This window comes from Heteronotia binoei, chromosome 2 (genome assembly GCF_032191835.1).
Source record: "Heteronotia binoei isolate CCM8104 ecotype False Entrance Well chromosome 2, APGP_CSIRO_Hbin_v1, whole genome shotgun sequence".
Taxonomy (NCBI): domain Eukaryota; kingdom Metazoa; phylum Chordata; class Lepidosauria; order Squamata; family Gekkonidae; genus Heteronotia; species Heteronotia binoei.
The window spans coordinates 61,986,191-62,013,906 of record NC_083224.1 but is presented as its reverse complement, the minus strand read 5'-3'; the positions used below and the strand labels follow the sequence as shown (position 1 = coordinate 62,013,906).

General features: G+C 39.7%; 1 protein-coding gene across 3 annotated transcripts; it reads left to right on the top strand.

The window, feature by feature from the left end:
* Positions 1-918: 918 nt before the first annotated feature.
* On the top strand, positions 919-26,656 carry LOC132566291 (bile acid receptor-like). 3 transcript variants are annotated; one of them, XM_060231176.1, is made up of 11 exons: positions 919-1,198; positions 11,829-11,954; positions 15,115-15,477; positions 16,816-16,956; positions 17,506-17,633; positions 17,717-17,821; positions 18,424-18,523; positions 21,038-21,166; positions 21,423-21,530; positions 23,232-23,345; positions 24,889-26,656. In XM_060231176.1, the coding sequence occupies exons 2-11, from the start codon at positions 11,864-11,866 to the stop codon at positions 25,125-25,127; spliced, it is 1,518 nt and encodes a 505-aa protein (XP_060087159.1). In that variant the 5' UTR covers positions 919-1,198; positions 11,829-11,863; the 3' UTR covers positions 25,128-26,656. The 3 variants fall into 3 exon arrangements, with proteins under 3 accessions (XP_060087159.1, XP_060087157.1, XP_060087158.1); XM_060231174.1 differs by lacking the exon at positions 919-1,198 and adding an exon at positions 3,382-3,440 and having other exon boundaries at positions 21,423-21,548; XM_060231175.1 differs by lacking the exon at positions 919-1,198 and adding an exon at positions 10,877-10,890 and having other exon boundaries at positions 21,423-21,548.
* Positions 26,657-27,716: the final 1,060 nt, after the last annotated feature.

The window sequence follows — 27,716 nt, the reverse complement described above, 5'->3', positions numbered from 1 at the left end:
CTGATTTTCTTCTGAAATTACCATAGAGTTTTCCTCCCAAATTGTTAGGTCATCTGGGAAAACCATAGAGTTTTCCCGGAAGCTCCTAGAGCGGCCAGCGCATGACATCGCCAGCACGATGATGTCACTTGTGAGTGACATCATTGCACAGGCAACGTCGAGGGAGGATCCCCCCAGCAGCCCAATGCGGGCCAGCGGGTTGGGAACCTCCAGAGCAGGAGAACCCCCACCTGGCCTGGGAACCTGGCAGTCCTATCCTGGGGAGGGGCTCCAAAGTTACATATGTATATGCAAGATGAAAAATGAAAAACTCTTTCTTCTACAAAAAGGCCACAGTAGGAGCACCAGTGTAATACATATTATGACATTTGTTTTGACCAGTATATGCATATGCAACTTTGGAGCCCCTCCCCCAACACATAAAACTTATTCCTCTTGATGATTAAATGTTATAGTGTGTATTACACTGGTGCCCCTGCAGTGGCCTTTTTGTAGCAGAAGGAGTTTTTCATTTTTCATCTTGCATATACATATGTAACTTTGTAAAGTGTGGGGAGTCTCTGCTCTTTAAAGTATGGGGAGTCAAAAAGAACGCAAAGGAACTGATGAATGCAGAAAGGCTCACTTGATTTCAGATGAAATAACTGGGTGCACCCCTAAGAGGAATGGTTAAGATAACACAGATTTTGCCTACAGTTTCCAAAAATCTCATTACTATATTACATAATGTAGCATGTTATAAAATGTAAAATGCTATTAAAATTTTGTTTTTCATTTTAGTAGTATGGCTAATCTGTGCCATGTCCACAACTTTGTCAGTGTGAAGCAGTCAAAATGAGGAAATGCCAAACTCTAAATCAGGACAAAAAAAAGTTTGGAGGGGGTGGGTAGAGAGAGAGAGAGAAAGAGAGAGATTGCTGGGAAAATGTGACGGAGGATCCCAATAGCCTCTGTCCCTGATGATTCAGTTATTATTTGATTTATGTGGTCTTGCCGCTGCCCTTGCTCTGACCCTTGGGACGACTGTATGGGAAGTTTCTGTCTTAGATAGAGTGAAGCGCTGCTCTGTAAAGTGTGGAGAGTCAAAAAGAACGCAAAGGAACTGATGAATGCAGAAAGGCTCACTTGACTTCAGATGAAATAACTGGATGCACCCCTAAAAGGAACGGTAGGAGAGGAGATTAATGCTCTATGGAAAGTAAGTATTGTATTCTCTTTTAGACATGGGAGCTACCTTCACAGAATTTTGTACTTGAGATATGCCATGTTTTTCAACTGATTTTCAGAAAATGCAGTATGAATTATAAAGCATGTACCTGGTCATTAAAAAAAATCATTTCACATATGTAAAATGCCTAGTAGCTTAGTTAGTAGTCCTGCATAGCATTGCCAACCCTAGTTCTGTATGAGCATACCTTTCAATTATATTGGTTTAGTGGGGATAGTGCCTATTTTCTCTGATCCGGTAGGGTGATGCACACTGAATTTGTACTCCTCCTGATACTGGAAATGCCTGCTGTATCTATTGGGCTGACAAATACAAAATCAGTTTTACCTGAGAATTGCTGTTTAGCTAATGTGTTGTGCCTTTTAAAATTATGAACTGTTTAGTATTTAAGGATATTGATTTCTAAATATGGCATCTAAATATTGAAAGGCACTTCTTCAGTAGTAAGGGAATACAGAGTTTGAAATTAATATTTTTTGGAGGGAAATGCTTGTGCAGGGCATGCAGACAGGGCCCATACAAATAGTTTGTGGTGGCAAAGTTCTTACAGTTGCCATGCCTGTGTCGGAAAATACCTAGAGATTTTGGGGGTGGATCTGGGAGAGGGTAGGGTTTGGGGAGGGGAGGGACCTCAGCAAGGTACAATGCCATAGAGTCCACCCTTCAGAGTAGCCATTTTCTCTGGGGGAGCTGATCCCTGCCATGGAGTCCACCCTTCAAAGCAGCCATTTTCTCTAAGGGAACTGATCTCTGCCAGCTGGAGATCAGTTGTAAAAGCAGGAGATCTCCAGGCCCCATCTGGAAATTGGCAAGTTTTTGAATCTCCAGATTTTGCACTCTTAGCAAGATAAAATGGAATTGCAAGATTAACCCACCATAGGTAGAACTCATAAAACAAACCTTTGGACACACTGTTTTTAACTTATTAAAATGTGAGATACCCTTTGAAGGTTATTCTACCTAGAGAACTTTCCATCTAGGCAGAATGCAAAAATGGGAGAAAACCCCTTTTTGTTTTCTTTACTAATTTCTTTTAAATACAATATACTTCATAATATGAACCTCTGAGGGTGCTCCTAGACCAGGGGTGTTCAAACTATTGCATAGGAGCCACATGTGGCTCTTGCACACTTATTGTGTGGCTCTCAAAGCCCCTACTGCCCCTTCGGCCAGCTTGGAGAAGGCATTTGTCTCTTTAAATCTCTTCTCCAAGCCAAGCCAGCAGTTTGCAGCTTGGAGAAGGCAAAGTTGCATTCTTTCCACCTCTTCCTCCTCCCATCTATTTGTTTTCCTTCCTTCTTTTCTGCCTGCCTGCCTGCCTGCCCTCAAACATTTGATGTTCATGTTTTACAGCTCTCAAACATCTGACATTTATTCTATGCAGCTCTTACATTAAGCAAGTTTGGCCACCCTGTTCTAGACTGTTTAACAATTTCTAGACTGTTGGTATCAGTAGAGCTAAAGGGTCATGAGGGAATACCTTGCAAAAATGGTGCGCGCTAGCTCAGAAGCTTGGTGCAACCACTGCTGTTTACACTAGTTTCTGTGCCACTCATGATTATCCATATCATACTACAACACCCTGTGAATTGCACTCACTCCTAAACAGAGTTACATCCTTCTAAGCTCATTGATTTAGAAAGTCATCAATTTCCTTAGCATTGCACTGCTAATGAATCAGCAAACCTGTCACCTGGAAGTATCCTTAGATCACACAAAAGGGAACACCACTGTACTCAGTGTGCAAGAAGTAGAAATAGTTTTCAAACCATTGACAATATCAAGTGCACTAATCTCTTGCTGAAATGCATCTAAGAAAGTATTGTTCATGCAGATGATTGTGGTATATACCAGTGAGCAACTATATCCCTAAACTAATTTGCTTGGAAATAAGGTCCACTGAGGTCTATCTCAGTACTGACAAAATAGCACTAATAAAAATATAGGTTGTCATGGATTGTGATGATGGCACACAAATGTATTTTGATGTGAAAATGTCACATTGAGCATATGCAATGAGCACTGCATTTAATAGGTAGAGACCCCATTAAATAGAAGTGGATTTTTGTAATGGAAGACTGTAAGACAACTGTACAAAGCCTTCTGAAAATACCACCTTGCAAATAGATAAAAACAAGTGCAGCCCATACCAGAGCTTTCACTGTTGTGGCCCCCACCTTGAGGAGTAGTTCAGGATGGTGCTTTGATAAAGGTGTAGGATTGTATAACTGTTTATTGCATGCATTATTTTGCTTCAGCTGCCTTGTTGTCTAAATTTGTAATCAGTTTTCTGCATTGTTCATGGTATGCCATGTTTTATGTAAACTAGGTTTTCTTTGTCTGCATTGCCTTCTAAGATTGTAATCCCAGTCCTGCTCCGTTCTTTATTGGATATTTTATGCTTTGAGTCTTGGAGAGACATCCATCCATCCATACATACAATTTCCACTTCTATATACAGGTTTTTGTTGGTTTGTTTTTGGTATTCATATAAGATTGCACCAATTTTACAATTCCATGCTCAGGTGCTGGTACTCTGTACCTGTGAGTAACCACTAAAAAAAACAAAACACCTAGCTGTACACAAGAAATACATTTATTTAAGTTTATTATACACAATGATTAACACACTGATTTACATATAGGAATTTGTCTGAATGTATTGTGTGCTTCAATGGAGTTCATTTCCAAGTAGATATGCTTAAGACCGCAATCTGCATTTGATATTTATTTGCATATTTCTTTTCATATATTTATTTCAGGCATTTTAAAGCTGCATTTTCTGCCACAATGACACTTAAAAGAGTATAGAACAAAGCAATAAAACAAAATCAAACATTAATTAAAAAAGTCATAAAACATTTAAATATCCTCCACCCTTGATACTGCTGCTGTAGACAGGAAAGAAATAACATTCACTCTGATCTTATTAAAGGGCACACACAGTTTTATTTATGCCTTGATGCTCTGGTGATTGTGAAAGCTTTCTTTGAAGAATTAATGACTCAAATTGTAGCTGGATCTGCTGAGAATGACAATGTATGCTTTAAACATGATAATACCCCTTCTAAATCCATTGGAGTCAATGGATTTAAAAGGTATAATTCTGCTTAGGGTTGCACTGTAAGTTACTTTTCTCCCTCCTGTGCCTTTTTATCCTAACTTTCTTTCAAGGAGCTCAGGGCTGTGTATATGGAGCTCCTCTCCTTTAATCTAACAACAATCCCATGAGGTAGGTTAGGATGAGAAAGAATGACTGGCCCAAGATCATCCAATACAATTTGCAGCAGAGAAGGGATTTGTATCCAGGTTTCCATCATCTCATTCAAACACTCTGACCACTACATGATACTAAACTTTGGTCTATCCTTGATTTAATTGGAATTTCAGCAATCTGTATATTTAGAGATGAAGGCAAGGTTAGGACAGGATCAAAATCAAGACTCAAATCTACTGCTCAGATCTGATGGCGTTGCAACGTTGTTTTCTTTCCCAGGATATGAGCGCTCTACAGAAATGCAGGAAGACTTTCAGATTGAATTCCTAAAATTCTCTCTAGTTAAGAAATTTCCCTTTTGACACAACTGTCAAAATATTTACGATAGATGTTAATGTACTGTCAGTTCAAACATACTGAAGTACTCCCTGGAGGGTCTCCTGCAAGACCTTTGCTCTACATTGTGTAATAGTTAAAGCGAGCATAGCTTTTTCTGCCATTAATAACACATTAGCAGCTGACCAGCATCTTTGCTACTTATAAATAATTGCTGCCAAAGTGACTCTTTTGCTCACATGTCCAGATTTTTTCTTATAGTTGCAGAAAGCAGATATTTCATTTTACATAGTTTGCACTGTGGGTATGAGTCTGTTTTCAAAGGCAAAGTTGCCAAGTTCCCAGCACCCTAAATGAGAGCCTTGTTTAATTTAAGCAGAAAGTATGAACTATATATGGCCACCAACTAGTTCCTACTTTCTTCCATATACCCAAGTGTCAATAAGAGTAGAATATGGCTGGTACATAGGAACTCCTTGTAGAAGTACAGTTCCATTTTTGCATGATAGTTATTTTAAAATTCTATTCTGGTATCCTACAAGGGGGGAGGGAGACTTAAACTTGTCATTTAATTAAAAGTAAATCTAAAAGAACTTACTTTGTACTTCCTTCAGATACAACGGAGAAAAAGACAGTCACTAAAAGCTCTTTATGGAATCACCTAGCATCAATTACCTACAATTTAGATTTCCATAGGACTGGTCTTAAATGTAGCATTTTAGAAAATTACTGTAATAAGTACAGCTTGAATGTCAGATTATAGTTTATTAATTCTGGCTACTCAGAATATCCTGAAAATTTAACTTAGTGCTAGCAATTTTCAGTGCCTATTTATATTTTTTAAAAAATTACAGTATACAGCACACAGCATGCCCCTCCACTGGCATGCATATTTGATTGGAAATTTCTTTTTAAGGAATTCATATTTTATTGGAAAGTTATAAATTTTTGCGAGATTGTCTCTGAGAAGAAATTGTGCTCTTTTAAAATCACATCCTTCCTCCAAGGAACGCTGGCAACATACATGGCACCTCCCCATTTTATCCTCACACAGGTTTGGCAGATACATGACTGGCCCAGAGTTACCCAGTGAGCTCCATGGCTGAGTGGGGATTTGAAAGTAGGAACCCCCCACCCCCCAAATACCTAGTATGACACTTTAACCACATCACACTGACTCCCTCCAATAAAACAGTTTTGTGTTCTTTAGGAATGGGAATTTAATTTGCCCAAGACTAAACTTTTGGGAAACTATTTTTATGCTGGATTTCTACTACAACAGTTGGTAAGAGAAGCAATACTTTGCCTCTATGCATGCAATCAAAACTTATTTAATTGGTATTATTAACAGCAAGCAGCAGTTCAGAGAACTAAGGATAAAGCTTATGTAGAAATTGTAGTTAGATTCCTGGCAACTTTTACTGTCAAAAATGCACAATATATAAATTTTACATAGGAACATAAAGTGGAAGGCTGGAGCTTTATCAATTTAAAAGCAAAGGCAGTGGAAAAGATTGGATTATAATGTTGGTATTTGTTTTTGAAAACTTTACTGAGAATCTTCAAAGCTTAACACATAGAGAGCCTGGCTTATACCTGGTTTATATGTGCACTTTATAACTGCTACTCTCCCTCTTGAAACAGCAAGATACAAAATATAAGGTTGACTCAGCCTTCCATTCTTCTGAGGTTAGTAAAATGAGTACCCAGCTTGCTGGGGGAGGCAACGGCAAACCACCCAGTAAAAAGTCTGCCATGAAAACGTCGTGATCCAACGTCACCCCAGAGTCGGAAATGACTGGTGCTTGCACAGGGGACTATCTTTACCTTTTTGAACATATGAACATATGAAGCTGCCTTATACTGAATCAGACCTTTGGTCCATCAAAGTCAGTATTGTCTTCTCAGACTGACAGCGGCTCTCCAGGGTCTCAAGCTGAGGTTTTTCACACCTATTTGCCTGGACCCTTTTTTGGAGATGCCAGGGATTGAACCTGGGACCTTCTGCTTCCCAAGCAGATGCTCTACCACTGAGCCACCGTCCCTCCCCTTTTTAATGAACATTTAAATTCTGACATTACTTCAGTGGATCAAATGTCAAAAGTCACATGGCAACCAAACCAAAGTGCAACATGAACACAACTTGAGCTTGCTAACTGGCCCATTCTTCACCTCTGTTACCTATTTTGGAGGCTTAGATCTGGCTCTTACTTAACATATCCAACTTACATCAAATATATTTAATATATTAAGTTCTTCTGCTTCCCTCCAAAGTATGAGAGTAATATATAGGAATATTTTTTCTTGAAGAAGCAATCTTGCAGTTTTCTCACAAAATGTTACTTTGTGTCACCATCCTATCTACACATTTTGGACAAGAGGCAAAAATATGTACTAGTGAATTCATTAACCACAGGTAAAGTATTGATTTTTCAATATCAGTGGAATGTCAAGCATTTTAGAAGGGATATAGAAATGCTATTCCAGTGATTCTCCAGGCAATAAATTACTTTAATCATACTAAACAAATTTTCCCAATTATATTTCCCAATTGATAATCTATCAAATGGCATTTTTACATAGTGCACAGGAATGTTTATTCACCATTTTCTGTTCCAAGAAGTGGTCTTTATAGTTGGAAAATCCCTTGTAGGATGGGGATATTCAAGTTTATTAGTTAAATGATGGTCTACATTTCCTATAAAGCAACATTAAAAGTATTCTGAAATTCAGAAACATGATTGCCTTTTTAGTTAAAATGCATATTTGCTGATTTAAAAATGTAGACTTTGAATATGTTCAGCTGATCTCATCGATAAAGGATCCATGACACATCAAGGCGCTTCTGTTTTGAACAAATATTTACAAACAGACAACAGCAAGGGGCAGTATTCCAGCTATGCCATAGCTTTTGGCTCTAGGCTGGAAGAACAAATTGTGGACTTTTTAGGAATCTGTAAATCAGGGCTGCAGACAATGTAAGCTGTTTTTCAACGTCTCTGATTCGCTTTAGAAAACTGAGACATTCCAACTCTGCAGAAGCCACATTAAAAGAAAACGATCAGCTGTTTATTTCAAATTAGTATGAGAAATTCAATCCTCTACTGTTATTGTTGTTTCTGGCTATCATTTTAAGCTTGCCAGATCACATCGACAAGAGTGTTGTGGTTCTTCCATATTGCGGCATAAACACTCATGGGCCAGAAGCCTACTTCCTCAGATAAATGATGAAGTAGACAATGCATTAATGACAGTAAACACTAAAGTGGCAGAATTCTCATTCTATAGACCCAAAGCATTACTCTTGACAAGCCTTTTAAGCATTCTTGTTGTTAGCAGTTCCTTCTTCCATAGAAGGGCAGTTTAGTACTTAGAAAAAGATATAAATACCATACAATATCACCTCAAAAACCATAAATATAGGACACTGCCTGGCCCAAAATGACACAAAATGGATGCCATCTAGAGATAAGCCTGTGAAAATATTTTTGAAGGTAAATCAGAATGGCTGACTGACTAATGACCTTCTTCATGTCCTGGAAAGACACATAATATAGGACAATGGGTCTCCCAAGAAAACTACCTCCACCACCTTGGACTAACATCATCCACACCCAACTTCATTTCTCCTCACCCATTTAACTTAACACTACTCACAAAACCTGGTAGCTTTTCTTGTCCAGTACTTAGAGGTTCATCAAGCACCTTTAGCACCTATAGTTCACCTCAGATGAACCTATCAAGCTTTTCCCAAATCATTGTTCACCTCAAGTTATTGTTTTGGGGGCAAACACATCAGACTGCTCCAGGGAGCATTTTCCCCTTTAATTGTAGCACTCTGGTCCATAGCAATGTGTATGTGTTCTTGGAGTCTTACCACATACACCACCTCTTTCTTCAGGACTGGTAATTATAGCTTCCCTACAATTGCTTTCTCCCCTCTCCTCCCTAATTTCTTCTTAGATAGCCTTGTGTGCGTGTTTATGTGTGCTTGTGTGTGTGTGTTTTGCCCTTCTATTTCTTTTTAATAAAGACCTTTCTGATGGAATATCTGCCTGGTTTATTTTGAGAGTTCCCTTGAGAGAAAAATCCCTGTAAACATTGGTGGAGAATCCCTCTTGCTCTGTCTCCTAAAAGCTAATTCCCCCCAATTAAAGAGGAAACTGCCTCTTTATGTAACACTCTCTCCCCCCCCCCCATCCTGATGCTGTCAGTTTTTTTCTTCAGGACTCCTCTCTAATGGGTCTTTGTGTCTCAGTTCTCTTTCACTTGTCTTGCATCTTATGCCAACCACCTTTCCTGTAGGTTCCTCTTTCTTAATCCATTCCCTACTCTTCAGCTCTTTATTCCTGTATTTCCTATCATTTAACTTTCTTACATGTTGGGATCTCTACACAGTGCTCTGCACATTCCTGTGTGAAGTTATATTCCCCAACAATCTGATCTTACTTCCCTCACAGAATCTGGGCTGTGAACTGTATAGTTCCCTGTCCAACTGAACATCCTGTACCACCAAACTAGCACTGCCAGTGAGCAACCCCCCCCAAAGCACAATGTATCACAGAATACACACTGCAAAGATAGTAAATTAGATAAGCAGATAGTGTATTACAGCCTTAGTCAACAACATTAAGCTTTTACTAAATAAAAATACCATTGGAAAAATATATGGGTATCCCATTATTGGAATTCAGACTGCTATAAATATAATGGGGGGAGGGAATCTGTGAAGGGTGGGTAAAGTATTCAGAGCTGTTTTGACTTTTTGCCTGGAAAATTAGCATAGATTTTGCAATATGGGAAAACATTTTCCGCATCTGTTTCATTCTCCCACTAAGAAAAAAAGTTACTCTGAAATTAGTTTTCTTGACATCCTGTATAACCATGTTCCTGTCCACTTCCTTGGAGTTTTATTCATTGTTCTCATTACCTATCTAAGTAAGACTTAACTCTTCTCCAGAGTATAATGGATATCTTATGAATTGCTTCATGCCTGTTGCATACTAAGCACACATTGATGCAAGGCACATCTTTCTTTTATGACAAAGAAGGGGGAAATGTTAATTTAACAGATTTCCTCAAGTGAATAAGTAATAACCAAACATAGTATTTTAGCAAGTAGATACCCCAACAAAATATTTCCTTTTGCCAGCCTCACAAAACAACAATGTACAATTCATAAGACATCCCCATCTCTCTTATTCTCAGGTAGTTACCTTGTTTAATCTTATTTTGATTTATTTGATTTGATTTACAGCCTTATGGTGGAATCCTTAACCAATTACACCCTTCTAAATTCACTTAAACTCACAGGTTGAGAAGGTTGTAACCAGGGCCGGCTCGCCCACTAGGCAAACTAGGCAGTTGCCTAGGGCACCAGGAGGGAGGGGGTGCCGAATTGGGCTTCCCCCCTCCCTGTGCCTAAGACAACCTCCTAGTTTGCCTCCCTCCCCCTGCTGCCAGCTTCCTCCCATCTGCAGTGCTCCTGCCCACGCCCAGAAACTCGCTCTGCCACCATCGCCAGCTCCTTCCCTCCCACACCCATGCTCGCCCTGCCACTGCCAGCTCCCACCCGTCCCCCTCAAAGCTTGCCCTGCTGCCTCTGCCAGCTCCCTCCCACCCCCCAGCGCGCCCTGCTGCTGCCGCCGCCAGCTCCCGCCTGCCCCCTTGAAGCTTGCCCTGCCACTGCTGCTGCGAACTCCTTCCCTCCCCCCCCGCAAGCTCACCCTGCCACTTGTAACTCTGTTTAGGATCATGCTGTAAATGTTTCTGTTACACCTGAACAATATGTTAAACCTGTCTCTGTGTGGACAGTCTGATAAATTTTGGGCTTTTTAAATTAGGAGAAAAGACTAATAAATGGTAGCATGACAGAGGTTTAAACAACTACTATAGCATGGAAAAATTGGAGGGAAAAAACATTTTCTCCCTCTAGAACTCAGGGTTGCCAATCACCAAGTAGTGGCTGGAGATCTCCTGGTATTATAACTTATCTGCAGGTGACAAAGATAAGTTCACCTTAAGAAAATGGCTGCTTTGAAAGGTGGACTCGATGGACCTTCCCCTCGCCAAACCCTCTCTCCTCAGGCTCCACCCTCAAAATCTCCAGGTATTTCCCAAACTAGAGCTGGCAACCCTAACTCAAGGTCACTCAAAGAAGTCGGTTGGCACCGCAGTAGATTCAGATGGACAATACTAAATACTTTTTCCTGCAATGCATAATTGACTTTAAAGGGCACTCGAAAGTTCATTGTAAATAATCCAAGAGTTATTTGCCATGATGGCTAAATGAGCCTCCATGAACAACGGTAGCGTTCTTCTGAGAGCCAGTTGCTAAAGTTCTGCAGCAGGGGAAAATGACCTACTTGTGCAGTTCCTGGAGGCATCTAGCTAGTCACTATGGGAAATAGCTCTGTTCCTATCTTGCAATGAATGTATGTAGATCCAGATAGTGTTTGCCACCACAGCCCTGCTGACCCCTCTACTCACATTCATTTTATATACTGTGGACATGTGCTACTGCTGCCCCAGTCACACTGATTGTAAATATTGAGTTGTACTTGCCTGTGAGACATTTTTGTCTGCCTGACTATCCTTGGCAGTACAGGTCTTAAACTGTCTCCAGTTTAAGCATAACTCTACATATGGCAGTTCTCTCCCTTTGCCTGCTTAAGGATGGCAACATGGAATGGAAGGAAGGAAGGAAGGAAGGAAGGAAGGAAGGAAGGAAGGAAGGAAGGAAGGAAGGAAGGAAGGAAGGAAGGAAGGAAGGAAGGAAGGAAGGAAGGAAGGAAATCCCAGTATCCAGAACAACCCAAATCAACAGTGGGAAGGAATTATTGTAAGGGTCAGACTAATTACTGGAGAATGTTTGAGTAAAAAGGGAAAAGTTGTTTGTGGTATGTTGTAATCCCAGTGATTTTTATGTAGGGATATTGCTACTGCAACCTCCAGACTAATTCCTGTCTTTCCAGTTAGCTTATGGAAATCCTCTTCTTTTGTGATTCTTGAAGTAAAAAAATAAACAGCAGCTTTCCCTTTTCTCAGGTTTGCTTTTAAAAGCACAGAGCAGCCCAGACTGAATGAAGCAGTGGGAGCTGGAGCAGAGCATGGCAAACACCTATGTGACAGTCCCTGATGGGTACTGTCTTAGTGAGCCAATTCAGTATTATGGTGAGTAAAACAAAAGCAACTCATAGAGAAATGCTTATCCATATGTAAGCCGCTGTTAATTGTTTCATGTTGTTAAATATTTGGAAATATGCTGAAGAAGGATCCAGAAGTGACACTTCTTTTGGGGGGAGGGAAAGTAATTTATCCAATAGGGAGGACATACACATACATACAAGATCCACACAAGATTCAAAGACTTGCTTGTGAATAAATTCAAAATTATTCAAACAATGTATTTGAGGACACTGTGTGTCTTTACCAGGGCCAGGGCTGCCACTAGGCAAACTAGGCAGTTGCCTAGGGCACCAATTAGGTGCCCCACAACTCAGTGATGTTATCAGTGTGGGGGGTGTGTGTGTGTGCCAGAAGTTAGCCTTGTCTAGGGTGCTAGACAGTCTAGGGCCAGCCCTGGTCTTTACTAATATCCTTTAGGATAATGAAAGATATATATTATCCTGAGACATGTATAGCCTGAATTAATAATTAATTACTTAATGTATGGCATTGTGTGTCAAATAGCCATGAGATCCTAAGATTGTCTGCCAGTCAGAAGTGCTAGCTTTTTAGCATTATGCACCACTAGGTAGTGAGCTAAACTTGTTTTTAAGGCAAGAGAAAATTCAGGGGTGCTTTGTGATTGTCTGTGTCATGACCCTGGTATTCCTTGGAAGTTGCCCATCCAAATACTAGCCAGGGCCAACCCTGCTTAGCTTCAAAGATCTGATGAGACTGGGCTAGTCTGGACTATCCAGGTCAAGTCTCATAATCTGAAACACAGAGGGGAGGTGACTGACTTCTCTCAATGAGGCTCCTGAGCCTATTATGCAAGGTTCGTGTTTAAAGTATAATAAAATTATTCTGATTTTTTGGGGGAAAATCCATATTATGCATACTTTTTTACTATCAGAACCTTGTGCAAACCTTGTGCAAACACTGTGTAATGATATATATTATACTTTAGTTTGCTCAAAAAGTTTTATAATCAGTGAGTAAACATGAAGTACTGCAATATTTTCTAGTCATCCAGAGTCCATATAGTAAGTTCAAATCCAAAAGTCTATTGTATATATGCAGTTCCAAGTGCATCCAAGCTATTTTAAAATTGTGAATGCAGCAACGAAGGCTGTCTGAACTTGCAGATGGAAGCTGAAATGACTACATGCATCCTAGGTTTACTTGCATGTTTCAGTTGTAGTTTTCTTCAAGGTCAATATATGCTTTCACTGAAATCAATGCTCAAAAATATGTAATCTTTCATTGGCATCTGCCTCCGTTCCTGAGGACTGGAAGGTAGCAAATGTCACCCCCATCTTTAAAAAGGGTTCCAGAGGAGATCCGGGTAACTACAGGCCAGTCAGTCTGACTTCAATACCGGGAAAGTTGGTAGAAACCATTATCAAGGACAGAATGAGTAGGCACATTGATGAACACGAGTTATTGAGGAAGACTCAGCATGGGTTCTGAAAGGGAAGATCTTGCCTCACTAACCTGTTACATTTCTTTGGGGGGGGGTGAACAAACATGTGGACAAAGGAGACCCAATAGATATTGTTTACCTTGACTTCCAGAAAGCTTTTGATAAAGTTCCTCATCAAAGGTTCCTTAGTAAGCTCGAGAGTCATGGAGTAAAAGGACAGGTCCTCTTGTGGATCAAAAACTGGCTAATTAATAGGAAGCAGAGAATGAGTATAAATGGGCAGTCTTCACAGTGGAGGACGGTAAGCAGTGGAGTGCTGCAGGGCTCAGTACTGGGTCCCATGCTCTTTAACTTGTTCATAAATGATTTGGAGTTGAGAGTAAGCAGTGAAGTGGCCAAGTTTGTGGATGACACTAAATTGTTCAGGGTGGTAAGAACCAGAGAGGATTGTGAAGAACTCCAAAGGGATCTGTTGAGGCTGGGTGAGTGGGCGCCAACGTGGCAGATGAGGTTCAATGTGGCCAAGTGCAAAGTAATGCACATTGGGGCCAAGAATCCCAGCTGCAAATACAAGTTGATGGGTTGTGAACTGGCAGATACTGACCAAGAGAGAGATCTTGGGGTCGTGGTAGATAACTCACTGAAAATATCAAGACAGTGTGCGATTGCAATAAAAATGGCCAACGCCATGCTGGGTATTATTAGGAAGGGAATTGAAAACAAATCAGCCAGTATCATAATGCCCCTGTATAAATCGATGGTGCGGTCTCATTTGGAATACTGTGTGCAATTCTGGTCACCGCACCTCAAAAAGGATATTATAGCATTGGAAAAAGTCCAGAAAAGGGCAACTAGAATGATTACAGGTTTGGAACACTTTCCCTATGAAGAAAGGTTAAAACGCTTGGGGCTCTTTAGCTTGGAGAAACGTCGACTGCGGGGTGACATGATAGAGGTTTACAAGATTATGCATGGGATGGAGAAGGTAGAGAAAGAAATACTTTTCTCCCTTTCTCACAATACAAGAACTCGTGGGCATTCAATGAAATTGCTGAGCAGTCAGGTTAGAACAGATAAAATGAGGTACTTCTTCACCCAAAGGGTGATTAACATGTGGAATTCACTGCCACAGGAGGTGGTGGCGGCTACAAGCATAGCCAGCTTCAAGAGGGGGTTAGATAAAAATATGGAGCAGAGGTCCATCAGTGGCTATTAGCCACAGTGTGTGTGTGTGTGTATGTGTGTGTGTGTGTGTGTGTATATATATAATTTTTTTGCCACTGTGTGATACAGAGTGTTGGACTGGATGGGCCATTGGCCTGATCCAACATGGCTTTCTCTTATGTTCTTAAAGAATAATTTGAATTGTGGAACAAGCTGTCTGAAACTGGAATAAGCAAGAGATTATTTTTTATTCTGTCAATTTTCTTACAGGTAAGATGGTACTTTAAGTACCAAACAGTTATTCATTTACTGCATCTTGCAGACCCAATCCCTACGCTGCTTTTGAAAATTGGCACTAAATGTTAAATTTGTCTTAATGCTATCAATCTTTTTAAAAAAATCAAAAGCATAACACTCTGTCAAAACTAATATTGCCAGCAGAAACTTGTAGAAAGTCTATATAGATTGCCCTTCTGAAAACAATAATCTCGATATATCACAAATAAATAACCTAAAATTAAGAGATGTCAAATCCTAAATTACTCTACTGTTCGTGATTCCTCCCTCAAATTAATCTAGACGTTTTACCAGAACACATCAGTTATCCATTGCAAGACCTTGACTTCCAGACTGCTCCTTACTGCCAATATTCAACCGTTCAGTTTCCTCCAGTGCTACAAACACCATCTCCCCAGTCTCAGTACAGTGCATACAACTTGGACTCTCAATACAGTGATGGGCAATACATCATCAGCAACTGCGAACTCACCAAGCCCACCTGCATGGGCGGTCATAATGATGAGAGTGGATATCCTGGTCAGAAAAGACCCAGACTTAGTCACTCCTCCTTGAGAATAAAGGGACAGGAAGAACTCTGTGTCGTATGTGGAGACAAGGCTTCGGGATATCATTACAATGCACTCACCTGTGAAGGCTGCAAAGGTAATTGGAAAAGAGTTTTATGACTGGAAAGTAAATGCTCTACATTTTAAAAGCTGGGGCAGGGGGAATCCAGCATTGGCTTTATAAATCAGAAAGATGAACCAGCTGTTTGGGGACACAGAAGCTTGAGTCTGCAGGCTTTATCTGTTGATCTTGGTCACGCTAGAGCTCTGGTGTGTGCCTGCCCTCTAGAGGACCGGAATGGTCAAGATAGAAATTTGTAATTCAATATACAGTAAGAAAAAAAGAGTAATGATTTAATAAGCAGATGCCTCTAATCGCTTGCCCCAGCACTTGTGACAATTAGGTGTTTGTTTTTCCTGTGACACAGTTTGCTGTAAACACTTTTGGTACCATTGAAGCATTAATTGATCATTAGAATGTCTTCCAGGATAGAACTGAACTTGATTTTAAAAGTGCTGGCTTGAATTTAAAGAATACACTGTTAAGCATGGACTAGAACTGAGGGTTGTGGTTATTCTGAATTCTGAAAACTGAAAAGATTGGAGTGTTGATCCAATGCACAATTAATTAATATGCAGATCTCACTGAAATCCAGTGAGATTTAAGTACATTCCCCTGTGTACTCCATTACTTTGTTAAAAGTGCATTTAGAGTCTTTTCACTAGGACAGTTACCCATATATCAAATTGTGCAGATGTTGTTGGAGTCACATCCACCAGGTCAAGAGTCTGTGTATAGCTGACATTTCTTTGTACTCTTTTGTTTATGGGGGGTGGGGGAGATTTGCTTCAAGTGTGCATCCAAAGAGAGCAAGACTGTCATGCCTCCTGCATCTCTTTGCACACACTGAGAAGTACAGGTGAAGTCACTCAGTGGTGGAGGGGATTCTTTCTGTCACATGACTGTGATATCGCATTGCTTTTAGTTACATGCTTGTAATTCAGAGGGTCCCAAGCTCATATATGGGTGAGATAAATGAGAGTCCCAGGTCTGCAAACAATTAAGAAATTGCTTGATCTTGGACAGAATCTTCTGATTCTTGCTTTTTACATTAATTTTAAAAGAACATTTGCATGAGCTCATTTTTCCAAATGATGTCATTTTCTAAATATATTTCTCAGCTTAAATATGATAATATGTGTAACTCTATCAGAATTTTAGTAATATAGCACCATCTCGCTCTCTCCTCTTATTCTATGGAGAATGCTCATTCTCCCACACAAATTCCTAGTTCATACAACTTTGTTTTTGTATCATATTTGCTGATAAATATTGTAGCTATTGTGTACATATTCTGTCAGCTTAAACAAGACACTTTGCAGATACTGGGAAGTTTTTCCTTATTCTTACTATCCCAAATGCTTACTCTGGTAGGATTTTTTCGACGCAGCATCACCAAAAATGCAATCTACAGATGCAAGAATGGCGGTCACTGTGAAATGGATATGTATATGAGGAGGAAATGTCAAGAGTGTCGCCTCAAGAAGTGTAAAGCTGTGGGAATGCTTGCTGAATGTGAGTGCCTAACAGTGGAGCAGACTGGTATCTGCATTGCTTCCCAAACATGCTCAAAAGCAGCTAAGTGATATTCCCTGCAAAAGGAATTATAACATGAGTTCCCTAGTTTCCAGAAAATAGGTGGTATTCATCTCCATATGTACTGTGTATCAATATTTTGAAATAGGTTTATGACAAATTACATTATGTGGTTTTTTAAAAAACTACAGCACAAATGTATTCAGGGTTTTTTCGCACAGTTAAGTGTGCAGTGGTTATAGTCCTATTCACACTCCTATATAAGTGTAATTAAAGTCAGTGGGACTTATAATGGGGATAACATGCATATAACTGGGCATACCACGTTGTGCCAGAATCTATGAAACTGGAACCAGTCCTGTGATCTGCACCTGTGAATTTATACCAGTCCAATTTGGATCCAATCCAAATAGCAGGCTCAAGACTACTCTTTAGGATAAAAAGAATGCCAAGAGATCCAACCCAGGATTTCCAACATAATGTGTAGTTTGGTAGTAAGTATTTTCCTCTTCTACACATTACTTGCAGGTCTATTGACAGAAGTCCAGTGTAAATCAAAGCGACTCAGAAAGAAGAGCAGCTTCCTTTGTAACATCAAAGTGGAAGATGAGGGCGTGGACAACAAACATGTATCCTCTACAACTAAACCTTTAAAAGTAGAGACATTATTTTATATTTGAAATTATTATTTCATTAAAAATTTAATTCTGCCTCAGTTATGGACAATTGTCTTTTAAAGGTCCAGGAAAAGATGGAATTTACTTCTGGGGAACATCAGCTCATTGAACATATTGTTGCTGCTCATCAAAAATGCACCATTCCCCTGGAAGAAGCAAAGAAGTTTGTATGTGTTCAGAAAATACTAAACACCGTGTCACTATGTTGTAGGCTTCCCAATCCCCAGGTCCCAGCGGGGGATCTCCTGGTTTTACAGGCTTCCCCCCTCCCCCAGCCAGCTGGCCGGCAGGGGAAGCTCCACCCCCACAGCCATTATGCACCTCCAGGAACGATTCCCATAGGGAATGATGAGGAATTGATCCGCGGGTGTCAGGGGCTCTGGGGGGGCTGTTTTTTGAGGTAGATGTGCCAAATTTTCCATATAGCATCTGGTGCCTCTCCCCAAAATACCTCCCAAGTTTCAAAGGGATTGGACCAGGGGGTCCAATTCTATGAGCCCCAAAAGAAGGTGCCCCTATCTTTCATTATTTTCTATGGAAGGAAGGCATTCTAAAAGGTGTGCTGTCCCTTTAAATGTGATGGCCAGAACTCCCTTGGAGTTCAATTATGCTTGTCACACCCTTGCTCCTGGCTCCACCCCCAAAGTCTCCTGGCTCCACCCCCAAAGTCCCCAGATATTTCTTGAATTGGACTTGGCAACCCTACTATGTTGTTAAATTCTTACTTTCTAATTGTATATCTCACTACTCTCAAATGCTTTTAATTTAGTTACAGGAAACTACCAATCCTGAAGAGAACTTTTTACGACTTTCAGAATCAGCTGTGGTTCATGTGCAGGTATTAGTGGATTTTACAAAAAGACTCCCAGGTAACTTTTCCTATATGGACGATTCCAGAGAAGTTGTTATGCTAGTTTGTTGCGGGGGGAGGGGGATCAAAACACTGAATTTACTGTGTGGGTTTCTTCTTATCAGTGGATTTAAAGGTATCCCTTAAACATGAGTTACTTGCTCCACAAGGCAAGGCATATGCAAAGTTACAAGAGAAAGGGCCTTCTCGATTTCAACCCCCCACTGGTGGAACCAACTGCCAGAAGAGGTGTGGGCCTTGTGGAGCCTTACCCACTTCCATAAACTGCTCTTTTCCAACTGGCTTTCACTCAATAATTTCACAGCAATCAATTTTACTGTTGAAGGGGTACCGTCACCACAGAAAAACTGTATGATGCATAACATCAAGTTTTTAGCATCAATTTAATCTTAGAAGCTTTTAAATTACAAAATGATTAATTTTATAGTAGTATGATTTATAATATGTATGTACCTATAATATGTATTTTTAACTGTTGATGTGTCTATGTTGTGAGCTGCCCTGAGCCTGCTTCGGCGGGGAGGGCAGGATATAAATTAAAGATGATGATGAGGATGATAAGTGTGCTGAAAAACTTTGTTTCATGTAGACCAAATAATGGCTGGATCTTGCTAGAGTTCTTCTGATAGAAGGGCCACAGCTGTAAAGAAGATAGGGCATTGTTTTATATTCTATTTTTCCTCTGATGTGGAGCAAGGGAGCTATCTTACCTTAACAACAACCTTGTGAGGCATGTTAGATGCTAGAAAACTCCTGATGACATGCATACATATTGTCTTCTTCCACTAAACAGAGCACCTCTGTGAGGTACATACTGGCTCAAGATCACCCAGCAAGCTGCATGGCAGTGTGCTGATTTGAACCCAGGACTTCTGAATCATAATTTAATTTTCTAATAACTAACCACCTTGGTTATCCTTAATGTAAATATTTGGAATGTAAGAACAGAAGTAACCTTTCCCAAGAGGTGGGAAAAAGCCAGTGCTGGGCAAGGGGGGAGAAGAAAGTACTTGCAGACCAGCTAGTCTTACTTCTGCACTTTGAGACTGGTGACTAGAAAAAGCTCCCAGAGCACTTCCATGAGGATGACGATTAGGGTCTAGGGAATCAGTTCCTGATCCTCCAGAGCAGATATGGTGGGAGTGGCAACTCCTCCTTGACTTTTAAATAGCCTTGCCAACATCCAGATGGGGCCAGGAGTTCTAGAATTACAAGCACACATTCCGCCCCATCTTCCACAAGTCCTGACTGCAGTGGTATCCCTAGGAGGAAGGCATGGAGTGGTCGTGGTAGACTGTAGCACACAGTCCCTCATATTTTGAAACATGGAGCTGGATGGTATGGCCAGAACAGCTGAAGACAATGCTTGAGAAGGTAGAGCTCCAGAGGGCCTTGCTCTCCTCCAGAACGCCTATCTCCTCCGGGATGTGAAAGCCTTGAAGATTAATTCGCACATGCCCTGCCTTGTGAAGCAAGTGGGAGGTGTAACACAATGTTAAAGGAAAGCTTCCTCCACTGATGGAGAAAAACATTCTATTATTCTAGCTTATGTTTTTGTGAACTAGAGCCTGCTGTATTCTTTGCCACTTGATCTTCCATAAGAAATACTGTAAAAACAAACACATCCCGTTTATCCACCTTGAAGGCCCTTGTTTGGTTATTAGTTACTCTAAAGAGGTATCTTTATCAAATTGTATTAGCTTTATGCCAGTTTTCTCTTTCATGATTTTCCTCCAAAGAATCCCAGACATTATAGTTTGAAGGTACTGGGAATTCTCTGCTAAAGATCATAGCCAAAAGATAATTACAGATAAATTATTTTTGGCTGAGCTGAATACTTTCGGTTTAAATTTATTTTAAATAACAGATTCTGCATTCCTTTTCCTTTTTTTGTCAGAACAATAACTCCATTAAATATCTCAGTCAGCATATTTGGTTCACATCTCTTTGTTTTGAGTTGAATCACTGTTCCTATTTTCAAAAGTGATAGAGAAATATAATATAGAATTAATGCAACATCTGAACCAAAGTCTTTCATATGCTGGGTTTTATTAATAATGCTGTTGTGGAGATACACTCCAAGAAACAGTGAAACATTCAGATTAATTTAGGTGAATCTTTTAATGTTTTGCCCTTCCTTACAAATTGAATAAACTACATATTTGTTCATGGTAAATTCATATCTAAAGCTGCCAATAAAATACTTATGTATCATATCCTAGAAGAGTTTCCTGACAAAAGCTCTGGGCAAATGAAGTACTTGTATTTGAACCAAGTTAGACACAACATTCAGTGATCTTTTCCTTGCCTTTCAAAAACAGCATCAAAAACTGACATTTTTGAGCAAAGCTGCTTAATCCTTTCCCCTCTTACAATGTTCCAGTCCAAATTTCCTGACAGCATTTCTCCCTGAGGGAGACAGTATATGGACATTTTTCCTGTGGAGAGGTGTCAACTTGTAGATATATACTTATCATAACAATATTTATATTATTGCTTATTTTATCTGTAGGTTTTGAAAACTTAGCCAATGATGACCAGATTGCATTGCTGAAGGGCTCCACAATTGAAACAATGTTTTTACGTTCTGCCCAGATATACAATGAGCAAGCTATTGAATACCAGTCATCATTCAGTGAAAGTAAGTTATTTCAAGTAGTAATTTTTGTATTAATTAATTCACATGAATATGTTTGCCATTTCCTCCCCAATTCATTTTATTCCACTGTTGTCTACATGGCCATTCTCAACTATTATTTTCTTTCTCTCTCATTGCTTTACAGTATCACATCAAGAGATACAAGCGTGCCAAATATGATAAATCATGATATATATTGCCATCATGTTTTTAAAAAGGAATTCAGTAAAGTAACAGATTTTTCTTTCCATTATTCTAGGCCATGCAAAATTTTCTCACCATGCTGTGTGTGGTCAAGATAAAAATACTATTTACTCTATAGAAATGCCTCATATGGAAGAAAGTCCAACATCAACTACTACAACAGGTCTAGACCTTACACATAGTAGATATACTTTTAGTAAATTGTTATTCCATTTTAAAAATTGAAATAGTTTCAAAATTGAACTAAAATGCTTAGGATGCTTAACACAGTATCTATTAGTGTGGTATCTGTGCTTTTCAGTCAAATTACTGCTTGGTTTGAGAATTCTTATTTTCTGTTTTTCTCTTTCTGACCATGTTATAATTCTTTCTATTATTTGTTCTTCTGTCTCTGTTCCAGCTACTGAATATTTTCCCCATGATTCTCACTCCCTTGATCCTAAGGCTCTCTATTCTGCTTTCTTGTTTTTCCACTCTTAATTATCTGCATATGCTGCTACTATTTTCACACTCAGTCTCTCCGTTTTTGATTACCTTGTATGGGCTTCTTTATGCTTTCATTACTATTCTGCTTTACAACCATGGCTTCTATTAATTACAGTTCTGTACTTGTACCTGTAATTTTCAGTGCCACCCTAAACAGAATTACAGCCTTCTAAAGCACTGGCTTCAATAGACTTAGAAGGGTATATACATGCTTAGGATTGCACTATTTTGTTATTATATTCATTATGTTGTCTTCTGCGCAGGGACAAGGTTTGTGATTTCCCACTGCTGGTGTAGCAGGAGCAATGGGACCTCCACATGACAGGTTTCCTTGTAGTTTCCCTATCCTAATCCTCTTAAAGTGTCCCCCTTCCCCTGGGCCACCAGGGCTTTTGGAATTTTTTTTAAAAGCAACGCAAGAATATAGTTATATTGTTGTACCATTGTATGTTAAAAATAAATTTAAAAACCCCAGCTGACAGGATCAGGGAAAATGTCTGCCACATAGGCCCGAAAAATCCACATTTACCCACCCATGCATCTGCCATCCAGCCTTTATGACAATCTTTCTGAACACTTCAGGGCAAAATGCGTTAGAGAAAGATTGGAAAAATGCAAGGGAAACCTCTGGAGGCACACAAATACACCACAATGCTGCAGGGATTGGGAAGCAGGAAAAAAAAAAACATATTTCCCAGAAGCAATGAACGTGGGGCAGATAACCTGTGTGGAAGATCTAAATTTACTCTATGGCTTTTTCTTTTGTTCTTTCTTAATGATACTCAACATTTGGTCTTTTGTTTTTAGGGTTGCCAATCCCCAGGTGGGGGGAGGGGATCTCCCAGTTTGGAGGCCCTCCCCCTGCTTCAGAGTCATCAGAAAGCAGGGGAGGGAAATATCTGCTGGGCACTCCATTATTCCCTATGCAGACTGATTCCCATAAGGTATAATGGAGAATTGATCAGTGGGCATCTGGGGCTCTGGGGGGGGGGCTGTTGTTTTGAGGTAGAGGCACCAAATTTTCAGCATAGCATCTAGTGCCTCTCTTCAAAACACCCTTTAAGTTTAAAAAAGATTGGACTAGGGAGTCCAATTTTATGATCCCCAAAAGAAGGTGCCCCTATCCTTCATTATTTCCAATGGAGGGAAGGCATTTAAAAGGTGTGGAGTCCCTTTAAAAGTGATGCAGAACTCCTTCAGTTATGCTTGTCACAACCTCACAACCTTTCACCCCCAGTGTCTCCTAGCTCCACCCCCAAAGTCCCCAGATATTGCTTGAATTGGACCTAGCAACCCTATTTGTTTTATTGGTAAAGCACATAGTACTTTGAAATAAAGAAATATTATTTTTAGCTATGACTTTCTTCTCTTTTTTAAGGTATTACTGAAGAATTTATTACTGCACTATTTTACTTCTACAGAAGCATGGGAGAACTTAATGTGACTGAGACAGAATATGCTCTGCTTGTTGCAACTACTGTATTTTTTTCAGGTATTATTTTCATTACATTAAAACATAACATTTCAAATACAATCTTGTATATTTTAGTTGGTAATAAACATCTATATTTTTTATAATTTGATTTCTCTAAATAGTGTAAATAGTTTTGCATCTTTACTTCTCACTGGGAATTTAAAAAAAAAAGATGTTCCCTACTCTGCTCAAATTAATAGGAGTGTTCATGCCTCAAAATGAATGCTGTTCATGGTTACAACAGCCTTCTCAAAATTCTGCAATGATTACATGATTGTTTTTCATATGTAAAATATTTTAGTTAAGAAATAATAATATTTTTTTAATAAAGATTTTTTAAAAATCTATTTTTTTCCTAATAGCAACTGATAAAATCATGTTTTGCCAGGATCAGATCTACATGTCTTTTGAGGAGGTGGGGGGCAAAATTAAAAAATGATATAATCTTATGGGCCCATTCTATCTTATGAGCCTATAGAATAGAATGGACTCCATACCCAATTTGGCGCCCCCCCCCTCTGGCGGCGCTGGGCACAAGTACCCCCCTCTGTCCCTTCCTAGATCTGGCCCTGTGTTTTGCTATGTTCAGTGCTGTGTTATCAATATGAAAAACTACCACTACAAAATAAGGTCATTCTAAAAAACATATAGCACACTACATGGGGCTGCCTCTGTGCCGGAAACTTCAGCTAGTGCAGAACGCAGCAGCCAGGCTGCTGTTGGGGCTCCCTAAGTGGGAGCACATACAGCCGAGGCTGCGGGAACTGCACTGGCTGCCAATAGTGTACCGGATTCGTTACAAGGTGCTGGTTATCACCTTTAAAGCCCTATATGGTCGAGGACCTGCCTACCTTAGGGACCTTCTCTCCCCATACATTCCCCAGAGGGTACTGCGATCTGGCTCTCAAAATCTTTTGGCAGTCCCCGGGCCGAGGGAGGCCAAATTGAAAGTCACCAGGGAAAGGATCTTCTTGTTTATAGCTCCCCACTGGTGGAACCAGCTGCCGGAGGAGGTGCGGGCCTTGTGGAGCCTTACCCAGTTCCACAGGGCCTGCAAGACTACCCTCTTCCAGCTGACTTTTGCCTAATATGGAATTTACTGTAGAAGAAAGCTGTCACCACGGAACAACTGTAAGATGGGCAACACCGAGATTTTAGCACCAAACTAATCTGTTTGTTTTAATTAGTTGGTTTTAATGTAAGATAATAATATGTATTTATGATTTGTAAAATGTTTTGTATACATCTTATTTTAACTGTTGAAATGTAGCATATTATGTTATGCCATGTGAGCCACCCTGAGCCTGCTTCGGCGGGGAGGGCGGGATACAAATTAAAGATGATGATGATGATGATTATTATTATTATTATTATATAATTTAATGTTCTGAAAATTTGGAGTGCTATGAATTATTTCAAAAACATTTACAAATATGGCATCATGGGGAGCTGATATTATTCATCACTAGTGGATTTTGTGATCTCATGATGATCCAGAATTAAATTTTTAAAGGTGAGATTATGTCCAACATCATGGGACTTTATCATTCTTATTTTTCAGATCGTCCACTCCTAAAAAACAAACAACATGTGGAGAAACTCCAGGAACCATTTTTAGGAATTCTGTACAAGTATTCAAAAATTTATCACCCTGAAGAACCACAACATTTTGCACGTCTCATTGGACGACTCACTGAACTCAGAACCCTCAATCACAACCATTCAGAAGTGCTAGTAACTTGGAGAACAAGGGATCCTAAGCTAACCTCTTTACTTTGTGAAATTTGGGACTTGCATTAATCAATTTTTGAACTGCTTAATTGCTACGCCAAAAAACCCGTTCTCTTTCTCAACTGGTGTACTCATATTAAAAATCTCATTTATGCTAAATGAGTACAGATTCCTCTAAAATACTGTTCTGTAATAATTATTTAAAATGTATCTTTGAAAAATGTTACAGCTGAAAAATCTAACAACATATGCAATCCATGAAACTTTATTGCTGTGTCCGTAAAAGGAATATGGAAGCACATTTATAAAGTTAAGAGTCTACAATTCTGTCAGTTTTTTACATGCCACTATGCATACTCCATGCCCAAGAAGGCTGCCAACAGGAAATATGAAGAAGAGGCAGAAAACTCCTGCATACAAGGTTGAACACTAAAGAGAATGGGGAGGCAGCAATGTGTGTGGTGGAGACTGGGTTGGCTCCCAACTAAGTATGGTAGGTATCATATTAAAAATACAGTATATAAAACAATTTAAGCCTCCATGGTCTCTTAGTCCTCAAGAAACACATACAGGCTTAAATGGACATTGCATCTCATTTAAGCATCCTAAAAAAGATATTTATATCATCCCAGTGTCTGAGGTGGATGCTGGTTGATTCCATGGAGAGCCAGTGTGCTGTAGTGGTTAAGAGTGTAGACTCTCATCTGGGAGAACTGGTTTGATTCCCCACTTCTCCACATGCACCTGCTGGTGTGACCTTGACTTAGTTACAAGTTCTCAGAGGTGCTCTCTTGAAAGAACTCAGCCCCACCTACCTTACAGGGAGTCTGTTGTGGGGAGAGGACGGTAAAGGAGATTGTATGCCGCTCTGAGACTCCAAGTGAAGGGTGGGGTATAGATCCAATCTCCTCCTCCATCTCTTCTTCTTCTGCACACATAGCATACCAAAATTTGTTTCTCAAAGCCATGTAATTCCCATCATACCTACTCTTGTCAGACAAACTTGTATTTTAAATGTATTAAGATTATTTAATTCCCATGGAATAATTAGATAAAAATAAGTAGGTTTTATAATTCATTCCCCCACTGACACAACTTTTGAAAGGAAAAGTGCATTACATAAATTGAAATCAGTGAAAAATGAAGTGAGTTATGACTACCAGTAAAATCCTATTCAGAGCTACACTTTTCTAAGCCCATAATGTTCAATGGATTTAAAAGGTCTAACTGTTTAGGACTGCTTTGTTTACAATGGACATCAAAACGATATAGCAGGATGAATATTGTTTATTCAGCTTTGTATTCTTATTCATAAATAATATTTTGTTTAGCTAGCCCCTTCTTATTTCCCCACCACTCTCTATTATAAGAAATTTCTGATATTTGAACTATATTACTAATTGAACTACATCCTTATAAAATAAGATGTAAAATGATGTTGGTGTTTTTCATAGTGGTACTGTTAGCCTTGGATTTAATAATTATTCTTGATATCTGAAATATAGTGTACATAGCTAGTATTTTAATACACAAAATACATTTTATAGTGCTATATTTTAGATACATATTTAAGTTTAATAAATGCACTATTAATCTGGTCTTGTGCTGCAAGAAAATTGTTTTGGTATGTAAACACCAAACCAAAGATCTTTAATACTAAACTGTGGCTGCTAGCATCAAGTATGATGGTCCTGCCCTTTAAAGTCTTATCACCCTATGTGGAAATTTTGAAGAACAAGAAAAGACCCTCAAAATGAAATAGATTATTATACAGGGGTGGCCAACGGTAGTTCTCCAGATGTTTTTTGCCTACAACTCCCATCAGCCCCAGCCATTGGCCATGCTGGCTGGGGCTGATGGGAGTTGTAGGCAAAAAACGTCTGGAGAGCTACCGTTGGCCACCCCATAGAAGATAAAAATCAGACCACTACTTAAAATAATAGGCTCATCAAGTGTGTCTCTAATTTCAGAGATCCTGTGTTCTACTTCAGCTCTGCCGATTCTAGGTGCTACTTACATAGGGCAAAGAGAGGAAACCACCATGGAGGTCTGTTTTACATCGCTCTGCCATGAACAATGCAACTTGCAAGTGGCAGATCTTGGCTGCCCTGCAGCTCCGAAAGCTGCTGTTTTGGAGCCCTTAAAAAACACTCAAGTTCTGAAATGCCTTGAGCGGTAAGAACTCTTCACCGTGGGCTGTCATTATCATCCAGATAGATCCAAGTGGGCAGCCCTGTTGGTCTGAAGTAGTTGAACAAAGCAGGAGTCAAATTGTACCTTTAAGACCAACCAAGTTTTATTTAGAACGTAAGCTTTTGTGTGCTCTCTAAGCACACTTCATCAGACGAGGGGATCAGATATTGTGGGCTGAAATACAAGCAGTTTGTTGATTAAGTATGCACACTGATCACATGGTAAATCAGTGTGGCTTGGCCATTTGGTCTGGGTTGGCTATCCAGACCAAATGGCCAAGCCACACTGGTTTACCATGTGATCAGTCTGCATACTCAATCAGCAAACTGCTGATCCCCTCGTCTGATGAAGTGTGCTTAGAAAGCACACGAAACCTTGCGTTCTAAATAAAACTTGGTCTTAAAGGTATTATCACCCAGAGGTATCGGTCTCCTTTAAGTGTAATTCATCACACACCCATAGCTA

Coding starts and splice junctions, on each gene's coding strand:
- LOC132566291 (XM_060231174.1), top strand. CDS start 11,864: ATGAAGCAGTGGGAGCTGGAGCAGAGCATGGCAAACACCTATGTGACA. Junction 16,957..17,505: donor TGTGGGAATGCTTGCTGAAT/GTGAGTGCCTAA, acceptor CATTACTTGCAG/GTCTATTGACAGAAGTCCAG. Junction 17,822..18,423: donor TGGAAGAAGCAAAGAAGTTT/GTATGTGTTCAG, acceptor CTTTTAATTTAG/TTACAGGAAACTACCAATCC.